Source organism: Coffea arabica, chromosome 6c, assembly GCF_036785885.1.
Source record: "Coffea arabica cultivar ET-39 chromosome 6c, Coffea Arabica ET-39 HiFi, whole genome shotgun sequence".
NCBI classification, from domain to species: Eukaryota; Viridiplantae; Streptophyta; class Magnoliopsida; order Gentianales; family Rubiaceae; genus Coffea; species Coffea arabica.
The window spans coordinates 9,004,149-9,025,715 of record NC_092320.1 but is presented as its reverse complement, the minus strand read 5'-3'; the positions used below and the strand labels follow the sequence as shown (position 1 = coordinate 9,025,715).

The 21,567-nt window shown below is 36.1% G+C and overlaps 4 protein-coding genes across 8 annotated transcripts; 1 reads left to right on the top strand and 3 right to left on the bottom strand.

Moving 5' to 3' along the window:
• Positions 1–64: 64 nt before the first annotated feature.
• Positions 65–3,437, bottom strand: LOC113691312 (chloroplast processing peptidase). 2 transcript variants are annotated; one of them, XM_027209413.2, is made up of 5 exons: positions 2,853–3,435; positions 1,886–2,023; positions 953–1,039; positions 609–676; positions 65–516 (listed from the first exon to the last, which is right to left on the bottom strand). In XM_027209413.2, the coding sequence occupies exons 1-5, from the start codon at positions 3,351–3,353 to the stop codon at positions 357–359; spliced, it is 954 nt and encodes a 317-aa protein (XP_027065214.2). In that variant the 5' UTR covers positions 3,354–3,435; the 3' UTR covers positions 65–356. The 2 variants fall into 2 exon arrangements, with proteins under 2 accessions (XP_027065214.2, XP_027065215.2); XM_027209414.2 differs by lacking the exon at positions 1,886–2,023 and having other exon boundaries at positions 2,853–3,437.
• A 1,623-nt stretch (positions 3,438–5,060) lies between these two features.
• On the bottom strand, positions 5,061–8,906 carry LOC113692725 (uncharacterized). Of its 2 annotated transcripts, XM_027211241.2 has the most exons (5): positions 8,735–8,906; positions 8,247–8,509; positions 6,913–7,821; positions 5,333–6,172; positions 5,061–5,232 (listed from the first exon to the last, which is right to left on the bottom strand). In XM_027211241.2, the coding sequence occupies exons 2-5, from the start codon at positions 8,343–8,345 to the stop codon at positions 5,221–5,223; spliced, it is 1,860 nt and encodes a 619-aa protein (XP_027067042.2). In that variant the 5' UTR covers positions 8,346–8,509; positions 8,735–8,906; the 3' UTR covers positions 5,061–5,220. The 2 variants fall into 2 exon arrangements, with proteins under 2 accessions (XP_027067042.2, XP_027067039.2); XM_027211238.2 differs by having other exon boundaries at positions 5,061–6,172.
• Positions 8,907–12,048: 3,142 nt separating this feature from the next.
• On the top strand, positions 12,049–15,973 carry LOC113693708 (uncharacterized). Of its 2 annotated transcripts, none has more exons than XM_027212319.2 (3): positions 12,049–12,528; positions 14,327–14,421; positions 15,377–15,973. In XM_027212319.2, the coding sequence occupies exons 1-3, from the start codon at positions 12,373–12,375 to the stop codon at positions 15,783–15,785; spliced, it is 660 nt and encodes a 219-aa protein (XP_027068120.1). In that variant the 5' UTR covers positions 12,049–12,372; the 3' UTR covers positions 15,786–15,973. The 2 variants fall into 2 exon arrangements, with proteins under 2 accessions (XP_027068120.1, XP_027068119.1); XM_027212318.2 differs by having other exon boundaries at positions 12,053–12,528; positions 14,330–14,421.
• Positions 15,974–16,121: 148 nt separating this feature from the next.
• On the bottom strand, positions 16,122–21,337 carry LOC113693705 (uncharacterized). 2 transcript variants are annotated; one of them, XM_072052680.1, is made up of 11 exons: positions 20,873–21,337; positions 20,403–20,603; positions 20,225–20,309; positions 20,012–20,087; positions 19,639–19,815; positions 19,259–19,361; positions 18,882–18,991; positions 18,262–18,351; positions 18,077–18,157; positions 16,895–17,811; positions 16,122–16,506 (listed from the first exon to the last, which is right to left on the bottom strand). In XM_072052680.1, the coding sequence occupies exons 1-11, from the start codon at positions 21,150–21,152 to the stop codon at positions 16,335–16,337; spliced, it is 2,292 nt and encodes a 763-aa protein (XP_071908781.1). In that variant the 5' UTR covers positions 21,153–21,337; the 3' UTR covers positions 16,122–16,334. The 2 variants fall into 2 exon arrangements, with proteins under 2 accessions (XP_071908781.1, XP_027068117.1); XM_027212316.2 differs by having other exon boundaries at positions 16,939–17,811; positions 20,873–21,332.
• Positions 21,338–21,567: the final 230 nt, after the last annotated feature.

Here is a 21,567-nt window from a genome sequence, read left to right as displayed (position 1 = left end):
AATGATACATAACATCGATGAAGAATCATCCCAATCTCATTTGCTGTTTTGGATACACAAGGCATTTCCAACCCCAGAAAACATGGCATTCAATGAAAAGAATGTATCTTTTATCAGGTACTAATATTACAAACAATCAGCTGTATCTATCAAATGGCCCAGAGATCACGGGCAGGTGACGGGAGTGGGAATCTTCTAAGGCTACATATGGTGCAATGAACACAAAGGAACATGCACAGGAAATTAGTAACAAGGCCTTGATAAATTATACCATCTCTATGAGATATTACTCTTCCTATCGCTAATTAACATTTTCTCTAAAATTGAGAAATACAAAGGAGAACAAATCTGCACCTTCAATTATTAGGCGACTCAGATGGTGTATTATTTGCTGCCAAACTAGTCTCCTGCTTGTCAAAGACACAGCTTTCCGGAAGCACTGTGCTACCTATCCTAGTTAGAGGCCAATATCGAAATATCGATCTCCCTATAATATTCTTTAAGGGCAGGGGACCCCTAAAAAAGGAACATATGTTAAAAACAAGTTTAAAGAATAACAAGCATTAAAATGATATCTACAACTCCACAAAAGAAGGAAATAAAGTTACCAAACATGTGAGTCATAGCTGTTATTTCGATTATCACCCATCACAAAAACTGAGTTCTCGGGTACCCTCTGCACAAAGATTAAACACTATCTTTATGAGAAATTCAAATTCCGAGTCCATGGAATAATCAAAACATCTAAAATCATAATACCAATACATAACATTACAGCTTAGAACCACCCCGTCCTAATTGGGATAAGTCTTTGCTCAGTTAGTGTTATGGATCAAAATCCTTGTATGCTTCAAAAAAAATATATATTCTTTTAACACACAAAACACCATCCTGAATAGGAGCCACACAGAGCAGAAATCAAAGCAATAAAATGAACACAAAATGGACTTACAATCGCTGTCATCTCATACTTGGGGCCTTCAAGAATAAAATCTTCACCTCTTACTACCCCGTTTACCACAAGCTTCCCTTCATGAACCTGCACAAAAAAGGATTGTCCAAGATGAGTAAAAGTTGTTTACCATCTTGCTGAGACTAACTATAAGTTTAAGAAAATGGATGCTAAACACATTTTAAAATAGTCAAACAACAGAAGAAAACAAAATATTTTCCAGCCAGCAATTCCAGAAAGACGGAAGTCTAACATCATACAAGTCCCACCATCTGGCTAATTCCCTTTCACCTTGTATACAATTATGACAGCAAAATACCAGTGCTTGAGGACCAGAAGCCACGAGTTAGTGGCAGATCATGGAAGGTCTACTGGGCCCATCTCTAGGCACGATTATCCTGTATGAAGCACACAACTAATCCATATACTGTAGCATCTTCTCCAAACAACTATTCCAGCGCCAAAGTTTCATGATGGTTCCGGTATACAGAAAGAAAGAATAAAAATGGCAAGTTTAACTCTAATGTGAAATAATACTTGGGTAAAATGAAGTAATACATGTTTTTGTAAAAGAATCCTGAATAAAAGGTGCCCAATTTGCTAAACAAGACACAATAATTTGCAGAAGGTCCCTTTTGACGTCACTCTAGTATCTGCATGTGAATTTATTCTGCTTTCCATGATTAGAAGATAGGAATACAAGTGAACAATCTCAATTTATGTAATTCAGAACAACAAACAGTTTCTAATTATTTCTTACTTTTTGATCAAAAAAGATTGCATAACCAATAAGTCGCGACAAACTATTATTCTAAGACCAGGCATCTGAATATCAAACCCAATGGCAATTCTAACAGTGCACCGGATTAGCATTAAAACACAGCTTAAACAGTAATGCATATCTGAGAGCCACAACAGGAAAAGAGGAGATACCTCAACAGTATCTCCTTCTTTTGCAACAACTCGTTTGATGAAAACATCATCATCCGTATACCCTACTTCCTGGAGAACTGGAGGGCTTTTAAAAATTACAATATCATTGGGACAGGGCCTTCTGAAATAGTAACTGACCTGGAAATATTGAAGGTGAAAGTAACTGAATATGCTATCAAGATTCTCACTTTGTTGCTTCACTAGCAATCCTAAGAAATATAAGTGCCAAATATAAATATAGAAAGCTTTCTTTCAACTATGAAGGCTGTAGGATTCAAAACCATTACATGCTCGTAAAACACATGCTGGAAACATAGTTCAGAAGATTGCAAACATGGATGATGTGTTTCTGTAACCCACTGGCAATTAGCATCCTTGCTGGCTTCACTTCTGATAATTCGAAGAGATGTTCAATACAATGGTTATGTCTTTTCAGATAATCAACACAGGATAAAACTTTCAACTTCTTTATCAGTACAAACTATTAGTGAACATTTAAAATCATGACCATAATAGAACATAAGAAACCGAAGCCAGCTGAAACAAGCATTAACTTAGAACAAGAGTCAGAATGAGTTTATTTGCAACTGCTAAACCAAGGAGAAAACGTCAACAGTCACAATCATAGAATCACATTAAACCTATCTGCAATTGCCAAGGCAGCTGACCAAAGCTTCTCATAAACCAAGCAGTGTCTGGAACTTGGTCAACTAAGTTCATCATTCTTCATCAACAAAAAATCTAAGCAGTCAAATATCGAAATTGATTCTTCAATATTGTCTTTTCTCCCTAGAACACTTCCTGAATATCAAATATGATGTCATCCTCGTACGACATAAGCCTCAGTTTTGGTTCTAAAAGATTTCTAAGTCTTGATTTCAATTTCACATAATAAAGGTTCAAATTCACAAGCAGAGATTATAATACTAAACGAATTAAAGACAAACAAATGGCACAAGAGTACTACCTTTTCAGCTACAACTCGATCCCCAACATCAAATGTGGGATACATGGACAATGAAGGAATATATCTTGGTTCAGCAATAAATGACCTAAATGCAAGTGATATAGCCAATGCTGCAAAAACTGTTTTTGCATCATCAGAAGTGAAATTCAACCATTCTGGCAAAAATTCAGAACCTTTCTCCACATCCCCATCCTCTCCATCACCATCTCCTCCGTCTCCACCACCGCCGCCGCCGCCGCCTTCTTTAGTGTCCAAGACAACCTTGCTCTCTTGATTGGTGTCTTTAAACCCTTTACACTGGAATCTGTGAAACTGAGATTTTCTTGAGAATTTACAAGCTAGGAGCTTGGGGAGAGGGTATTGTTGGATTTTGAGAAGAGGGCTTGAGCTTAGGGGGATAAAGTTTGAATCTTTGGAGGGACTGAAGCAACGGACACCTGGGAAGATGTGGCCTTGAGCTTGAAGAATAGGAGATTGAGGGAGGAACTGTAGAGCCATCATGTTGCTCTGTCATAAACTATCGATTCTGTCTACTGTCATGATAACTTTTAGCACTGCCTTCATGTTCATTAACGCGGAATATTAATCTTTTTAGGTATAAGGTGTTTACTAGTAGTACTTTTTTTTTTTCCCTTCCGGTAAATGAAGCTTTTTCCGGTGTAAAACAGTTTAGAGCAATTAACCAAAAATAAAATTTGGGATGCCCTAAATATTACTGCAGGAATACGTGTGCATCATTTCCTCCAAAAAAAAAAAAAAAAAAAAATACAAAAGGCAACATAGTCACTAGTCTCCAATTTCAATAAAAATAAGAATACATGGTTATGCCAAACAAGAACTTAAATTTGTAGCCTTTAAATATTCCTCCTTGCATGGAATAAATTCCGTACTTTGTTAAACACGTGTGTTTGGATTGTAAATTATTTGAGATATTTTTGCTGTAGTATTTTTTGTAATGTGATGTATGTGAGATAAAAAGGTAATTGAAAAAATAAAATGGAGATGTAAGCAAATATATTTGAACAAATAATCTCCTGTCCAAACACACTTAATAATTCATTCTCCTTTTTTCGCAAAGAAGATCAATAATGGATTTCACCTATATATCCTAAATGTTCCTAAATCAGAACCTATTGATAACAGGTTCTAAAGACCGAATCAACTCTTGCATACGATTTAAGAAACGTGGAGAGGGAAGAAAAGCTTTGAATACGAGACGTGTAAATTTTAAGATTTCAATGTTAAGTACTAAACTAGAATCTCCTCGGTTAGGACCAGAACAACATTTAAATTTGTATATGCTTGGGATTGATGCGCATCTCTCTGAGATTATGAGAACAACTCATTTAACCAGAACCATAACCAGCAATACCAATTCCTCTCTCACTGTTACAATTTTTGGTTTGAAGAGCTTCAGCCAACACATTTGTGGTCTCTTTATTTGTTTGCATGAAGTTTGGTGTTTTCTACTGAATATCTCGTTAGATACCGCCACATTTTATCTTTGATTCCAACTAAAGATGCCACGGAAACCTTTTGTTTCATCCGATGGATGGAAATACCTTCGATAGTCGGTGCGTAACATGGATTTGTGCAAGTCCTTTCATCCTAATATCCAACAAACTCTTAGAATAGATATGACCTGTTATGGATTCATCAGAATTTCAAGTAGGATGCTTTTGATGCTAAGTCGATACCGAAGGGAAAAAACCAGCTTACAGGTGTTGTCCTTGAAGAGGATTGGTGCTTTTCTTACTTTTGCTCAAATAATTTGTCAAACTCTCCAGTAAACTGACAAGCATTTTGCAACGATAGGATGGAATAACAAAATGCACAGGTGAACTGCCTGCCAATCCCATCAGAAATGCACCGTGTGAATTCTGTGGACAATTATTACCTGTCAATGGTTGAATCATCTCCAAACCAAAACACATTTGTCCAAAAAAATGCTGTTTATTTCATTACTAGTTCATAAAAACCTGAGTTTTTTCACCTTCCAACTCCGCCATCAGAACTACAACTCCGGAGGCTCGATTTAATTGGCTAAGATTTCACTACTTGCCCAGGGCAAGTGTAAAACAGAGACAACTTTAGTGTAAAATATCACTTTCAATTGTCTACAATGATGTAATTCAATCATAGTTGTAGTTGTATCTCCCCAAAATAATAACCAAAAAAGAAAGAAAGAAAGAAAGAAAAGGCAGAGCATGAGAATGACTTTCTTTTCATTTTTGTCTGAGGAAATAGTACAGTGAAGTATGTTGCAGTATCTTTCTCTGCCTGGAATAGCTGACTACAATAATGTATGTCAAATATGGCAGATGGTGATTTTGAGAGCTTTTCTCGCACCATTGGAGTGTGTAATAGATCATGCAGGAGGCTTAAATAAAAAAAAAAAAAACTTCCATCAGTGTGGAGTAAGAAATTTGACAGTATCAGAAAACCAATCTACATGGATTCACATACTCGTGGATGCCTACCTGAATCTGGAATTGCCTGGGAAATTCCATCAATGATTTTACCTTAAGCCCACAACTGCGAGTGACTAACATGGACTTGTTTGCCATACTGAGGCTTTCAGATGATAATTTTGATCTTTTAAGCAGTGTCTGGCTTCTCAAGTTAACTACATCTGACACATTTTGATTTGTCACTATAGTTCCAGGAATTTGCCAAAGATTGGAGTAAGAAGCAATTGATTCTTCTTTCTGATGTACTTTTCCCTGGCCCTCAGCTGGCCTCCCATTGCTAGCATTCACCATTAACGGCTGATCATTTGGCGTGCCATTCAAGATTCTTATGGCCTCGTTCAGGAAACCAATTGCACGCCACGCATCAGCAACAAGCTGGATCGTATTTTTCCGGGGCACAACACCCACATTTTCCATGATTTCCAGGAGCTCCTCTGCTTTCCATGGCTGTTTTGCTTCTCCGTATCCCCATATTAGTGTCTCAAAAGTTTTCAGATTGGGGGATATATCCATTTTACACATCTTCTCGTACATCTTCAAGGCATATTCCATCTTTCCAGTACTGCACCAACCACTGATAATTGTAGTGAAAATTACCACGTTTGGGTGCACTCTTGATTTATCCATAATATCCAGGAGAGCCTCCGCCTTTTCAGGTTCTCCTGCACGCACATAACCTTTGGCAAGGATGCTGAATGCATGAATGTCGGGTTCAATGCCAGCCTTTTGCATGTCGTCAAAGATTTCTTCACATTTGTCCATTAGTCCAGCCGAACTCCATGCATTCATGATGGTGCTAAATGTTATCACATCAGGTTTCACTCCAAATCCTTCCATCAATGTCAGTGTCTGTACATTTCATAACCAGCCCACTAACAACAGGTTACACTTGGTATAAGCAGTGGCAATTTAGAACAAGAGAGCGAGCAGTTGAAATCCAAGGGCTTGAGCAATAGTTGGAAGATGGTTAATGCTCATACAGACATGAAACACATAAGTATTCATTAGAATTCCCCAGATATCAGAAGATTGGGAGTTTGTCAGATTATCTGATGCATTACATAACTATATTAGTGACCAATAAAAACTCCTTATCAGTCATCTATCTTAGTTCAGTAATGCCTAGACTAAGCAAACATCTGATGGTTATCTACTTCAACCCAGTAATGCCCAGACTAAACAAACATCTGATGGTTATTTACTTCAACCCCTCTTCCCCTCTCTACTTTTAAATCATTAAGGGAAGAGAATCATGATTTATTTCATCCTCATCCTCATGACCTGATTCAAGTGGTCCATTCTGCCATTAACCTGGCAGTTTTAATGGTTAAAATGTCTTAAACCTTAATATTATGAATCATGACGGCCAAGGTGGTTATACTTTAGTCTATCTTTGACAAATTTGTTTATGTTCATGTGGATATGAAACATATCACAACCTAACCAAAAATACAAGCTATACAATGAACTGAAAGAGAGAGAGAAACATTCTCAGAGCAAGAAGGAAAGGAAAAAATCCTCAAGTTGATCTTGGGGCAGATAAATTGATACTTGATGAAATGAAAGTCCAAATAAAAGGTGAAGCATACCTCATCAACTCCATTAGTGTCAGTAACATCTAGGAATCCTTTAATAAGAGAGTTGAATATGACAAGATTTGGATTCACCCCAAGATCCTTAATCCTGTAAACAAATCTCAGTGCGTCTGTCATATTACCTTCCTTACAGTACCCGTCCACAATGATACCACATGTCCGCTGATTAGGTGCTACATTGTTGTTTTGCATTTGAAAGATCATTGCTTCTGCTCTACTTGTCTCTCCATTCTGAGCATAAGCCCGAGCTATTGTATTGTATGTAACAACATCAGGGATCACACCAGAGGCAACCATTCTGTAAACCACATTCCATGCTTCTGGTATGTTTTTCTTACTACACCAAGCTCGGACAAGAATGTTATATGTTCTGTCATTGGGTTTCACATTCTCTTCCATAGACATCATTTCCAACAGTTTCAAGGATTCCTCAGGCTTGCCTATGATCCCAAACCCTTTAATTAACGTATTAAATGTACTAATTGTCGGTTTACATCCTTTGTCCCTCATTTTTTTGAAAATTTTCATTGCTTCCTTGACATTGCCAGATTCAGAAAAGGCATTGATCATGGCATTGAAGAATATTGAGTCTGGTTTTAATCCATTTTCCTCAACCTTAGAAAGGAGTAAAGGAATAGACTTGAAGCGTTTCTGGAGGGTTAAAGCAGCTAAAACAGTAGTATATGTTACAAGTGATGGTCTATGTCCCTCTTCAGTTAAATCCCTGAAAACTGAGTGTACCTCGTGAGGTTTTCCCTTCTCAATCAAAATGTTCATCAACTTTGTTCTTGAACGAACTGTTTGACAACTATTGTTTCCCGAACAAACAAGACAACCAAATTGTATTTCAGAAGTTACAGAAGCTGGGATTGGAGCAGTTAGGTCTTTATTAGAAACTGACTCCTGCAAAACTCAGAACATTATCAAATTGTTAAACACGGATAAACCAGTGTGGAATCTTTCATCATGAGAATTTTGCTATGCTCCATTGTTTCTCAAATTTGACTTTTATTCATGCTTAGCCATTAAGACAGGTTTGCCGCGATGGCAGGATGAGGCAAACCAAAGTGTCATACAGAATGCTGTGCAAACTATCATACGCAGACACACATCAAGAAACTACAAGATTATTCACTTTCATAGTTATGTCCATTTAGACTATAAATGGCTTCTGATATGAGTACTGGCAGCTAGTGAGGGATCATAATCAACTGCAGCGCCTGAATACAGCATCAATGCACTTTAATCTACTCAGTAGACGGATAAAACTAAACTTGGACAGTCCAGAATTGTCTAATACAATCGAGCTGAATTAATTAGAAAAATACCTTGGAGGATGACGCCTGATTGTGTGACTTGCTTGTAGCTGATCCATTCTGCCCCTTCCCTCCAATCAGAGACTGGCTGTTCCCACCAAGTTCTCCCATATATATTTATATATATATATATATAGGTACTAATTTACCAACAGTTTGGGCTTAAATTGACCTAAACTATGAATAGCGACTGCAATCCTGGGCAAACACAGAACTCTTCTCTCCTCGCTCAAGAGCATAATTCAACAGATTCGAGGACTTATATCCACCATAATCTGCAGAAAGATGCAACCATGAGTAAGTAGAGACATGTAAACAGAGTACATCTTGGCTAAAGAATGCTAGCAATTAATTTGTCAAAATAAAGAGCAAGAACTTCAAGAATGTCTCGTAATACAGTGATAAATATACTTGGCATGCAGTTGACACGATCATTTTGAATATGTATTCTTTGTGCAGAGTTACTGAGTAGAAGAATGGGAAGCTCGAAAGTGTGGTACCTTTTGAGTCCAGTCTCCCGCGGACAGCAAGGTTGCATGTTTGCAGGAGTTAGAATCTGCATCGTGTGAGGCATTGTACAGTATCGTTGGGTAGTGAGATCATTTCTTTTGGAGCAATCTTATCCACAAATATTATCAGAAATCTCCAGAGTGCTACTCCCTCCTATATGATCACTTGTTTCTTGAGGCTGGCTGTTGAGCGAAGCAGCAGAACAGTTGAAATAACTATAGGAGCACATTTTGCCACGTCATGCTTGTAGAATTTCTTTTTCTTTTTTCTATACAAAATGTTTCTCAAGAGCTTCATTTTCTAGTTTTAATTTGCAGAGCCTTCAAAAAAAAAAAAAACTCCTTTCATCTTTGATGTCATATTTTCAGTTTTAAGATGTCCTTTTTTTTTTCTTTTCTTGTCAGATTCAGTTTAAAATGTCTAACCTTCACATTACTCTTCAATTGTTTTTGGAAAAAAAAAAATTTACTCTTCAATTTGAATGTAAAATTCTGGTAAATTACATATGTTATCATACATGCACAAAAAGTTGGTCTAAAGTTTGACTGACAAATACTACAAAATTGACAGTATGACATTTCAAAGTATACTCGGAAAGAGCTCATGACAATTTATTCACAAGTAATCACTTTCGTTTCTTGTTTCAGAGCTCTAGCTTAATCCTTACCACCTCTTTTTTCATTTTAGCTTCATCCTTCCAATTCTTGGAATATAATTAGAATAAAGATAAATAACAGAAAATTAATATTAACACTCGCATATTTGTTAGTGTACATGTCTTGACACTTTTATCATGCAAAGGAACAAAAAATATCCATACATATCACCCAATTTAAATCCCTACCAATACCAGTCTGTCTTAATTGTACATGGAATGAAGGATAGGGATTTCTGGTCTTTTTCAACATGCTTAAAGAAAAGAAAGAAAAAGAGTCAAGGGGTCTCCATATTTGCGCCCCAAATACTAAATAAACCAACGTGAATACCCGTGTTACGCACGGTGCTTATGTTATTGTAAGAAATTAAAAAAGAAGATAAATTTGAAAACAGTTAAAAAAACCATACCAACATAATTAAAATTTAAAATTTGTCTTACAATAGTTCAAAGTATGACAAAATGTATAAATCATTCATGAATTGCATTTTTGCAGAAGATAGATTTTGAAATAATAATAGAAAATGAATTATATATGGATAAAAATAAATGTAATTGCATGTTTTACTTGATTTCAGAATGAAATACTTACAAACATTATGGATCCGAAATGATAATCTTGTACAGAGGTGCGAACATTTTTTACACCAATCAACTTTTACAATAAAAATTAATATTGGTGGTTTAATTAATTTTATTGAATTTTATGGAGTTCATACTACAAAAAAATGTTCGGTGAGGCTTGTATTTCTTGGAAGTGGGATTCATCCATGGTAAGAGTATGATGCATAGTCTTTTTTTCACTGTATTTAATTTGTGCGATGACAAATAAAAATAGGTAAAATCGATTAGTGATCATCAATTTTGTGAATGATCGTGAGAGTAAAATACATTATGACAATAAGATATGTAGAATTGTGAAAATTATAATTCAAACTGACTCCTCAATTTTGGATATGTGACTTTCGTAGTTGCGAGTTTCTTAAATTAATAGTTAGTTATTGCCATCGGTGATCTGGTAAGTTTGAGTATTGCTATATGTGCCTGTATGTGGTGAATTAATTACATTTGAATTAATTTTTTCTTAATTTACATTCCTTTATAATTAAAGTTAATATTTGATATTTTTAGATGTCATATATTTAAATAGATGAAAATTATTTCAAAATGAAATACTTACAAACATTATGTATTCAGTTTGATAATTTTGTACAAAGATACGAATATTTTTTATATCAATAAACTTTTAGTATAAAATTAATATTGGTGATTTAATTAATTCTGTTAAATTTCGTGAAATTATACTACAAAAAAATGTTCAATGAAACTTGTATTTTTTGGAAATAAACTTGTTGAACCTTTTTAAAATATTTCAGTGGGATCACTATAGTGTAATATTCGTTTTGTGATCAGTTGTTTTCTCATTTGTAATCTTGTAAGTTTGGAATTAAGACGCCATTGAAATTAATGATGGAATCAACGAGGGCTAATGGGGGCCATAGTCTCCCCCAGGTTTTTAAAATTTTGATTCATATTATGTAAATATTTGTGTAAAATAAAGTCGGTCATTCTAATTTTTTTACAATTTTAATTTATATTATGAGAATATATATATATATATATATATATATGTGTACGTGTGTGTGCGTGTGCGTGTGCGTGTGCGTGTGTGAATTAATTACTTTTGAATTAATTTTTTCTTTTAAAAATTTATTTATTTTTTAATCCCTTTATAATTAAAATTAAATTTTGATTTTTTTAGATATCATATATTTAAATAGATGAAAATTATTTTGAATATAACACATAAAAATAATTATGTTAGGAAAAATTTTAGCCACTCTAGGAAAAAAAAATCTTAACTTCATCACTGATTGAAATGTTTGTAAGTGGGTTTCATCCATGGTGAGAGTATGATACATAGTCTTTTTTTTCACTATATTTAATTTGTGTGAAGACAAATGAAAATGGGTAAAATGAATCAGTGATCATCAGTTTTGTGAATGATTATAAGAGTAAAATATATTATGACAATAAAATACATAGAATTATAAAAATTGTAATTCAAATAGGCTCCTAAATTTTGGATATGTGATTTTCGTCGCGAATTTCTTAAATTAACAATTAGTTATTACTATCATTGTTATGGTAAGTGTGAGTATTGCTATTAGTGATGTGGTAAGTGTTAGTAATAAATATGAGACGTGAATTGAAATTTGCAAATATCATTTTGCAGAGGTGGTTATTATTTATTAATTAAAATTTAAGAGTTTTAATTTTGTAGGTTAGTTGGTTACTTAAATTGAAGAGTGGGAAGGGATAAGGAGAAGATGAGGATTATTGAATTAAAATAAATCTAAAATTATAGTAAAGGGCGATTCAGATCTCTGACGCTTGTCGAAGTTTCTCGTAAAACACTTGCCCTCTAATACATATAGATATAGATATAGATACTAGTTGTATTGTTTTCATTTTTTCTGCTAATATTTTTTCTCTTTCCAAATTCTTATATTACGTACGATATATCAAGTTCCTCCCTTCTTTTTATTTATTTATTTATTTTTCTGAAATTGATCATCATCTAAGGCTTCTATTCTAGATACCACCGAACAAAGCGGCAGACAAAGCCCGTCCAAACTCCAAACTCCTCATGAAGCAAATACAGAAAATTAGAGGCCCTTAGGTTGGGAACAATCAAAACTCAAAAAGCCACCTGACAACAAAACTGGTCCTTCAATTCGTGGGGCAAAGGCATGGGCATAAAAATTGAAATACTACTGCTACTACGATACCCATCAGGCCTCTACAAATCCCTCCCTCCCCTTCCTTCCTTCCAACCGCCCATTGACCACCGTCTAATTTTCAGATGTACAGACAGTGTAGCTAATTTTTGTCTCTTTTAATTGATTGAAGACCGGAAAAATCCGAAACAAAGGGAAAGAGAGAGAGAGAGTGAGAAATCTTTTGTATTGGATGATGTTGAAGCTCTGGAGATGGTACCAGAATTGCTTGGCTGTACATCCAGTTAAGACCCAAATCATAAGCTCTGGATTTCTATGGGGCGTTGGAGATATTGTGGCTCAATCCATTACTCACTCCACTGCCAAGAATCGGCCTCTTCATCTTTCAGTAAGCAATCTTTAACCCTTTATTGATATTACAAGATTGAATTTTCCAGTCAAAGTGTTGGATGATTTTTCATTATCATGCGCAATTGCAAATGGGTTATGGATAAAAAATTATCTTCAAATGGGTGGTGTGGTTTTTATGCAATGAATATTTTTTTCTGGAGTAACGTTTGCTGCTCACGTTGTTGACTGGATAGGGATTTTGAACTTGGGAGTTTCCAGCTCCATAATCATTTCAATACATTTGCGTTATCATAATCGGTTGAGAATTTGTTTCTTATTACTTGACGGGGTTTAGTCAAGCTGCGGAAATGGAATGAGTGTCCGCATGGTGGTGGTGGGCTTTTGATATACGGGATTTTGCTGTGTACTAGGACCCATTTAGGTTTGTACATCGACTCTCAAACTAAGGTTTTTGACATTTTGTTAGAAATATTCGACCATCAATGTATAAACTTCAAAGTTTGAAAATCAATTGAGGTAATGCATATGATGGTTAAAATCATGCATGCCTTTGAATGGATACCAAATGGCTATTTCTACCAGCACCATATCCTGTATGTCCTCCATGCTCTTCATTTATCTGTTCATAATTTGAAAACCAGATGCAAACCTACTCATCAAGTCTTCATTTTAGTCCTGAAATCTAAATATAAATTGGATGTTCTCACCAATGAGGTGCAGATAATTTATTCTCCTTCAAATAGCATTAGGTTTTGTCCTGAAGAAGGAGTCTGTTTCGACAATGCCATACTACTAGAATAAGTGGTCTCTCTCGTGGTCGAATTGCAGTTATCATTGTGGGCATGGTTTCAATGTGTCACAGTGTGGGGGAACGGCGTTTGTTGTAATTGTAATTAAATTGATTGCTATATAATTGTTAAAACAATACAATCTTTGTTGTGTTTGATATAGTATTAATGCATAACCATCAAGGATGGTTGTCCACACTCAATATTAGGCTGCTAATTTCATTGATAGTTTTCATAGGACATATAGATAAGGTACTTCTTTTATCTTTTTTTAACTTGACCATCATGGCAGCAAAAAGTTTGTCAATGTATCAACTTGCTAGTTTTGTACCTTTCCTGTCTTTGGATTGGCTTTGAAAGTATTATACCATGAATGGACTCCTTGTCAGGAAGAGATATAGATAAGGCTTTCATGCATTCTCTATTTCACCTTCTCGATGCATTGCTTGGGTCTGAATTGGGCATTGGTTGCTTTTCATTCCTCTCCTTTCAGTCGAGCTGCTTCACTCCTCGGCTATAGAAGTTGATTTTACTAATTAGAGTATCAATGTTTCACTCAAGAGTAGTTTAGGTAGTCGGTACAGAACTGTATTGATTTATTTACCTTTGATCCTATTATTATTTCCAAACCATATTGTGATCACAAATTCTTCATGTAAAAATTCAATATTATATTTGTGAAGTGATATTAGCTAACAAGTTTCTAGGGCATGGAAAATCCCTTTTGTATGACTTCAAATGGCTCTTTTTGCTTCCATGTTCATAATAAGGAAGCAATTGTGACATTTATAGGCAACTGGATAGGTTATTTACAGGTAGTAGGGTTCAGAAAGCAACGCTTGTTGTTTCTTCACAGGAGGGGCAGGGGGGATGCTTGGGCAGTATTTATTTTTGAAAACATTCACCACTTCTTGATGCATAATGATAAATTTAATTATGTTTGGAGAGCAAATATTATGAATGTTTGTTTAGCTCTATTTAGGGGATTTACATTGCGTCTCTCAGTAATACTTGCTGTGATGGTCATCCTTCTTTTGCTTCATGTAGCAGGATGCGGATAAAGAATTTAAAGTCAATTGGAAACGGGTTGCTATTACAAGTATGTTTGGATTTGGCTTTGTTGGACCTGTTGGCCACTTCTGGTTTGTATATTTTTGTTCTTTTGAATTTTATCACATCAATTATCTTGTTTTCAGTTAATAAGATACTCTGACACTTTACAAAATATGGTGAGTCAAACCAAACCAAAGGCCAAGCCGTATAGCTTGCTTTAAGAATCTATTGCATCTGTGTACCAGTACCATTTGTTAACATAAATGTCAGATCTTGATTGCAGCTAGGGAGCATGCATTTAATGGAGTGAATTTAGGGCTTCTTGTAGCACAGTGATTCACTGGCCTGCATCTTAGTTAATGCAACCTATTTAGCCAACTAGGTTGCTACTTCACCTGGTATCTTGTACAAAAGAGTATCACCATTGCTTCATGTGCTATAAAATACTATTACCTTGAGAATTACCTTTCCTTTCATCTTAAATTTGTTTCTGGCATACATGTTTTTAAAGAGCTTCAAAACTTCAGAACTTCATCTTTGTAGTTCTAAATTTTTTAATAAATTTAAATTGGAGGGCTAAACAAACTGCTCTTTGCACTCCACTTTTACTGCTAGGAAGACTCACAAAGTCTACATGCTGTACTATACTAAACATGAAGTTACTTCGTTCTCCCATGAACAAATCCAAGATGGGTGAATGGAATATTATGAACATAAGCCTCTGCTTGATTTGTATCTTTTAGGATCATGTTCAGAGTACTAGTAATGTAGGAAACTTCTCATATATGTTGGTGACGTCGGGTTGCTCCATTTGAATAAAAAAGTATGGGGCCTTGGGATTTTGTGTTCACTTTGTCGAGACATCTTACTCGTATTAGGTTTGAATATGCATATAGTTCTTAGATATTTCAGTTATTTTTGTGTACTTAAATGGTTGTCACTTGTTACCCTTTGCTAAACTTTAGGTTCTGTCTTATTACATCATATGAAGCATCTTTTTTCAGCTGTCAGAAGTGAACGAAGTCGTGTTCTTTCCCTTGGCAGGTATGAATATTTGGACAGATTTATTAGGTTCAGGCTAAAAATGCAGCCCAAATCAGTACGATTTGTTGCCACTAAAGTGGCCATGGATGGCATCATTTTCGGCCCTTTTGATCTGGTTGTGTTTTTTAGTTACATGGGATTTTCAGCTGGTAAGAGTGCCAGTCAAGTTAAGGAAGACTTGAAGAGAGATTTCATCCCTGCATTAGTTCTAGAAGGAGGCGCCTGGCCGTTTATGCAAGTCATCAATTTCCGATATGTTCCTGTTAGGTATCAACTTCTATATGTAAATGCCTTCTGCTTGTTGGATAGTGCGTTCTTGTCTTGGTTGGAGCAGCAGGAAGATGCATCTTGGAAGCAGTGGTTCACATCATTTACCACATTAAAGAAGGAAGAACGTGAAGGCAGATGATGCTTGAATTTTTGCAACTATGTATAACGTTTTACCCTTGCCGCTTGAGCGATATTGATGAGAATTTAGATAAATTTAAATAATTTTGAGGATGTCGCTGTAATCAATATTGGGGAATGTTGAAATCACTTCAAAGTTGAAGAAAAATTTTCCATGTCCTGAATCAAGAGAAGGGGCAGTTTTTTGTCTTTTTCTTCCCTCAAGATTGTTCTAATAGAAACTCATTCTCCATCCAGAAACAGTGCATTGGGAGAGGGAGGGAAGTGGAAGTCACAAGCAGTGTCATAGCAATCACCAGCTTAATTAAAATACTAACACTTTTCTTAAGTACCCAAATCAGATGAAACCCGCAATTGTTGTAATTTAAACTATCAAAGAGGAATAGCATCTTTTAGTAATACTTTTGTAAGGTACAAGATCTCAGTTCAAGACTAAGCATCTCTCCCTCTCTCTCTCTCGTTCATATGTTTATGTTAGGGGCTTTTTCCTCTTTTGCCCACTCGTTTGGAGGGAAAAAGGGGTTTCCTGTAGGCATCCTACTCTATGACATCAGAAGTTATTCACATAAAATAAGAACTTTTTAGATATCACAGAACAAAAGCAGTTAAGCTTGGGGGGGAAAAAAAGACTAGAGAAATGAAGTGTGGCCTCCACCAACCGGTACTCTAGGCTTGAATATAGCACATACATCCAAGCAGGGGCAGTGCCGAAAGCCAACATTCTGAAACAATACAAGAGAAATTCAGATCAGCTCTTCCATTAGTACGTGGAGGAAATTAGCACTAGAGAGAACATGCACAAGAAGGGGATATAACCAAAAAGACTGGATGCAGGTGTTTGGGGAAAGCAGATTGGCACTAGAAAGCCACCAACAGGAAAATGGCTTAGCATATTCTATTTTGAAAAGATGAGGGGAAAAAAATAAAGATCCGGTACAAAGCCTTTAGCTATCAAACTTACGAAATGCTAGGCATACATTAAAACAATGATTAGGCCATGAATAAACAAAGATTCAACCATCATGGTGACATTAATTATCTGAGCGTTCAAAGGTGTAGGCAAATCTGCACAAAGTTGGGAAATAGGGCTCACTGAGATGGTAAGAACACCTTTGGTAATCAGATAAAAGCAGAAGGAAAGATGGATCACGTACTGGAATGCTCAGTAATAGTCCTTGCGAATCCACCAGAACAGGAAGGCTTCGTCTTGCATTAACTGGAATAGACTTCAAAGACATAAGAGCTCTCTGTGCTGATAATTTAACAAAGTCTGACCATGTCTTTATTTTGCCTGCCTCTTGCTTTATTGCTGCAGCAGAGAGTACTTGCTCCAGAGAATTTCCCATATTTTGACTCTTTGACAAATTTGCAAGGTAAAGCCAATCAGAATCAACCATACAACGTATCTCGGCGACATGCTCATGATGGACAAGACAAGAACTGCAACTCTGCTGTCTTTCCAATTCCAACACTTTATCATAGCGAGTCTCACTCGAGGAAAATAACTTGTATGGCATTTCCCTGCAAGGATTCCATTTTATCAGAAATCTGCTCATGAAGTACCCAATTTGCCCAGGATAAATTCTTCTGCTTGCAATCGTGTCTTCTGGTTTTCGTCCATTTGTCATGTCACGATCAGACATGACTTCAGTTTTAGACATAAAGTGCTGCTTTTCGTGGTTTTGCAGAGAAAAAATTGTATCATAGGTAGAGTTGCTAAGAATGCCCAGCCTTTTGGCTTCAATCAAAACAGATTCAGAAGATTTTAGATCGACAATATGGGGAGATGTTAAGCTAAATAATCTAACATCTGAAACACCACATATAAATTTGTCCAAGCAAGCCATAGCATTCCTGACAATTTGCTCTACTTCACTTGAAATGGAGTTCTGTTTTCCATTAGCATGTGCTTGTATAATTTCCAACTTCACAGGGACATTAGAATTAAGAGAGCAGCAAATCAAGACTTTGGAGCCTTTAGAGCCAGGAACTGGAGAAAGATAGCAACCAGCTGCAGTAAGACAGGTCTACAAAAATGGGAAATGTAGATCAACCAATTCATGATGCCCAAGAAGAGAATATAAGTGCTAAAACTCTGAAAATTTAAAATTTCCAAGTCAAGAACCATGAATTTACTGATATGTGCTTTCTTTTGATATAAAGAGTAGCATGATGGTATGTTCAGCAAATAATTATGACATACAGGAAAAATCCCTAAAATTACAAAAAAATAAAAGTTTAACCATGCTGAACAAGAATATGTAGAAAACCTAGCTGGTGAAACTGCATTACCCTGCTTGGGAAAGTACGAATATAGTCCAATAGCAACTTTGATGCACTACCACGGACTGGCCTATGTCTTTGTGAGATAAACTGACATTGTCCAGACCAGAACGAATGAGAAGGTTATCCAATTCATTAAGGACACCTCTATATAATTTAACATGTTCAAGAGTTGCGTTCCAAAATGGCCTTACCTGCAAAACCAAGGCAAGAAACTTTGACAGGTATATGTCTTTGATACTGGAAGCATTTAGAATTTTCAGATTGATTACTGCATAACCTTCCTACATTCAGGAAGCAGGAAAACTTTAAGCAAAACACTGTGAAATATTGAAGACACAAAAATAGTTCCTTCTCAGTATATATTTTTAGCTTGTTAAATTTCAATGCATGCTCCCATTCCAGGAGACATGAGGGTAACGTGGAAAACTTCAAAAGGCACTGTTTCAAGTTAAAGTCCAGTGTGTATCTCTTCTAGGTATTAAACTAAACTGATTCTGATCTTGATCCATTTTCGAAAGTTGGGCGAATTACCTATGGTTTAACAATGCATAATCTTTGATTCTTCCAAAAGTTAGCCTTAACTTTCCTGTCTAAACCTTCATGTAGCTGAATGACATACTACAGAAAAGCTTTCGTGAATCTAGTTTATGTCAAAGCCCAACAAGAATTCAATGTCAAATTTCACATAATGTAATTCTGGACTTTATTTCATGAATTAAAGTAAATTTTGTTGGGAGCCTTTGAAATTTTTATCTGTTGAATAGGCAAGAGTAACTAATGAAACAGAACTTAAACTGGAACACATACTTACAGGCATGATAGTCACAGCCTGATTTATCAAATTGGAACAAATTTTGTCAACATGTAGCCGCATTTCTCGACAGGCAGAAATAATTGCTTGTAACTCAGCCTTGAAGATAGCTGAAAATGTAACAAAACTGTCGGTAATGTCAAGGATGCACCAATGCTTGCAAACAAGTAATAGCATAGATGATATAAAGAATGCATAGAATTGGTGAAGATATCGATGAAATGAATACTAAATCTTGAACAGAAATCAAAGCCAAAGCTTTTGGAATTCTTTGATGGAGAAACCCAAACTTTAAATTGTGTAAAAGGAAAACCACGTAAACACTTTGCACTCGAATAGCTTAGAGACTCAAAGTTGTAATTTTCGGTATAACTCACAGGACGATAAGTTATTCAGAGACATCCGAATCCTATTACGAGCAAATACGGGACTTTGATTTGTGGGATCTTCCACCCATTCTTGATTACCACCTTTACATATCTGCAAATAACCAGTATCCATTCAAACCAACTCCAATCCGATAGGAAATCTACGAAGAGAAATTTGAGAAACATTAAGACAAAATTTAATTGGTAACTGATGGTGTCAACAACATTTGCTCTCTATCTTCAGTTCTGGTTCAATGAAAGAGCATCAAATGTTCAATTCTCAGTATTCCATGCTCCATGTTCATGAAGAAATGATTTTGAGAACCTGGATACTCGCGAGTCTTATGGTTAGAATCTTTTCTTTTTACTGATGATGAAACAAGACTGACCTGGAACATATCTTCTTTTGAGAACTCTAGTAGTGGTCGCACCAATAAAAGTCCATGCCAATTTAAAGCTTCTCTAGAATAGTCTGGGAACATTGGGAATAGCTGTGACACGGATGCCATGCCAGAAAGTCCCAGCACTCCGCTGCCACGTGATAATCTGAGAATGAATAATTCTGCCTGCAGAATGCTCATCGCTTAGACCACCATGCATATGGTGCCTCTTCACCTATAAATGCAAGACAACACTCGCAAGGCAGAAGCTTTATCCACAAAGATTTAAAGTCGTCTACTATCACACAAACATCTGTCACATTTGAATCACCAGTGGGCCACCGTGACGTGAAAACATATTGGAATTAAATATCATTTGTACCTGATCATCTGCATGATGTGCAATCATTAACACACCAATCTGGTGCCGAATGCAAACTTCTTGCAGAATTTGATACCTGGAGCATTATAGAAAGGGAAAAGAAGCTCTTGATTGTGTCTGAACGTCAGAGTTGAAATACAATTCGATTGTTCGACACAACTTTTCACATCCAAAAGTTATAACAACATCATGTAGAAGTAATGTGAATGTTACCTCTTCTCACGAGCAGCTTCTTGCAAGTGACCCTGCTTAGGCCTACCCTCGGACCATTCACAAAGAGCGATCTCACATCTTATTCCTACACACAATCTAAATTATATCCACACTATCAAGTGGAATCAAATGAGATATTCATTCCAAAACCTCCCAACAGAAGGAAAGTTATCCATACCCATTTTCGTAACTCGACTGCAGACAAGGTTAGCCTCTTCTTTACTCTCACGACGCAGACCATGATCAACTACAATTGCCATCAGACCATCAATGAATCCACTGCTGTCAATGACTTCAATGCCACATTGGCCCTCCCTTTTCCACATAGCAGCTAATACACAAAGGGCCATGCTATCAGGACCACCAGAAACACCGAGAGCTGTAACCACACCACAAGAAACCCAATTTCAGAACCATTTGAGTTCAAATTACTTCCATTAACAAGAGTATACAGACAAACATTTCCCTTCATCTATTAAGCAAGATATGAATTGCTGCCTTTTTGCAGTGAAAAAATAAATAGTTGTGATACCACCTTATTCTTCTTGTATTTTTTTTTTCCTTTTCAATAGCATAGAATAATCAATTTCGCATGGAAATGCTACTTAATGGTAGTAATAAAGTAAGAGAGGGAGAAGGGTGAATAACCAAGGCGGTGATGGGGTTTAAGGCCGGCCAATGCCATTCTTTTTGAAAAGGTTTCTCTATACTTTGATAAGTCGATGGGACCATGCTGCTGATCTTTTGTGCAACTGTAGAGATAGCGACTTGAAGGACGGAAGGTGAACTGTAAACGAAGCAGAGGGTAAAAACGGAGACGAATGGGGTGTATAGGGTATTCTGACAGCAGCCCAGTTCTGCAAATTGAGGTTAAAATCAAGTGGAACGTGGTTTTGGTGTGTGGAGAGGCTATGAGGCCTCCTGCCATAGATACGATTCTTCTTCCAGCGCTCTTGACGGTACTGCTAGCAGTTTTGTACTGCAGGCATGCTGACGGAGGATTTATGAACCAGTGTGTAAAGGGGGGAACGATGTCGTTTCCTTTCGGGGGATAATTAGCCCTTCTTTTCTTCTGTTTCTTTTCCTCCTCTTCCTGCACTTTTAAAACTACAGAAACCCCTCCTGAGTTTCTTGAAATTACATTTGCTTCACCTTTTTTGCGGGATGAATGGCTAATATTTGTTTGGGTTGTTAGTTTTTAAAAATTTTTATATTTTTTGTAAATATATTTATCAATTATTTTTTATTTTATATATATTATTTTTTTTCTACAAAAAAAATCCTAAAAATAACAATTTAAACAGCCACTCGAGAGTCTATATTTTATGTAAGTTATGTGAATA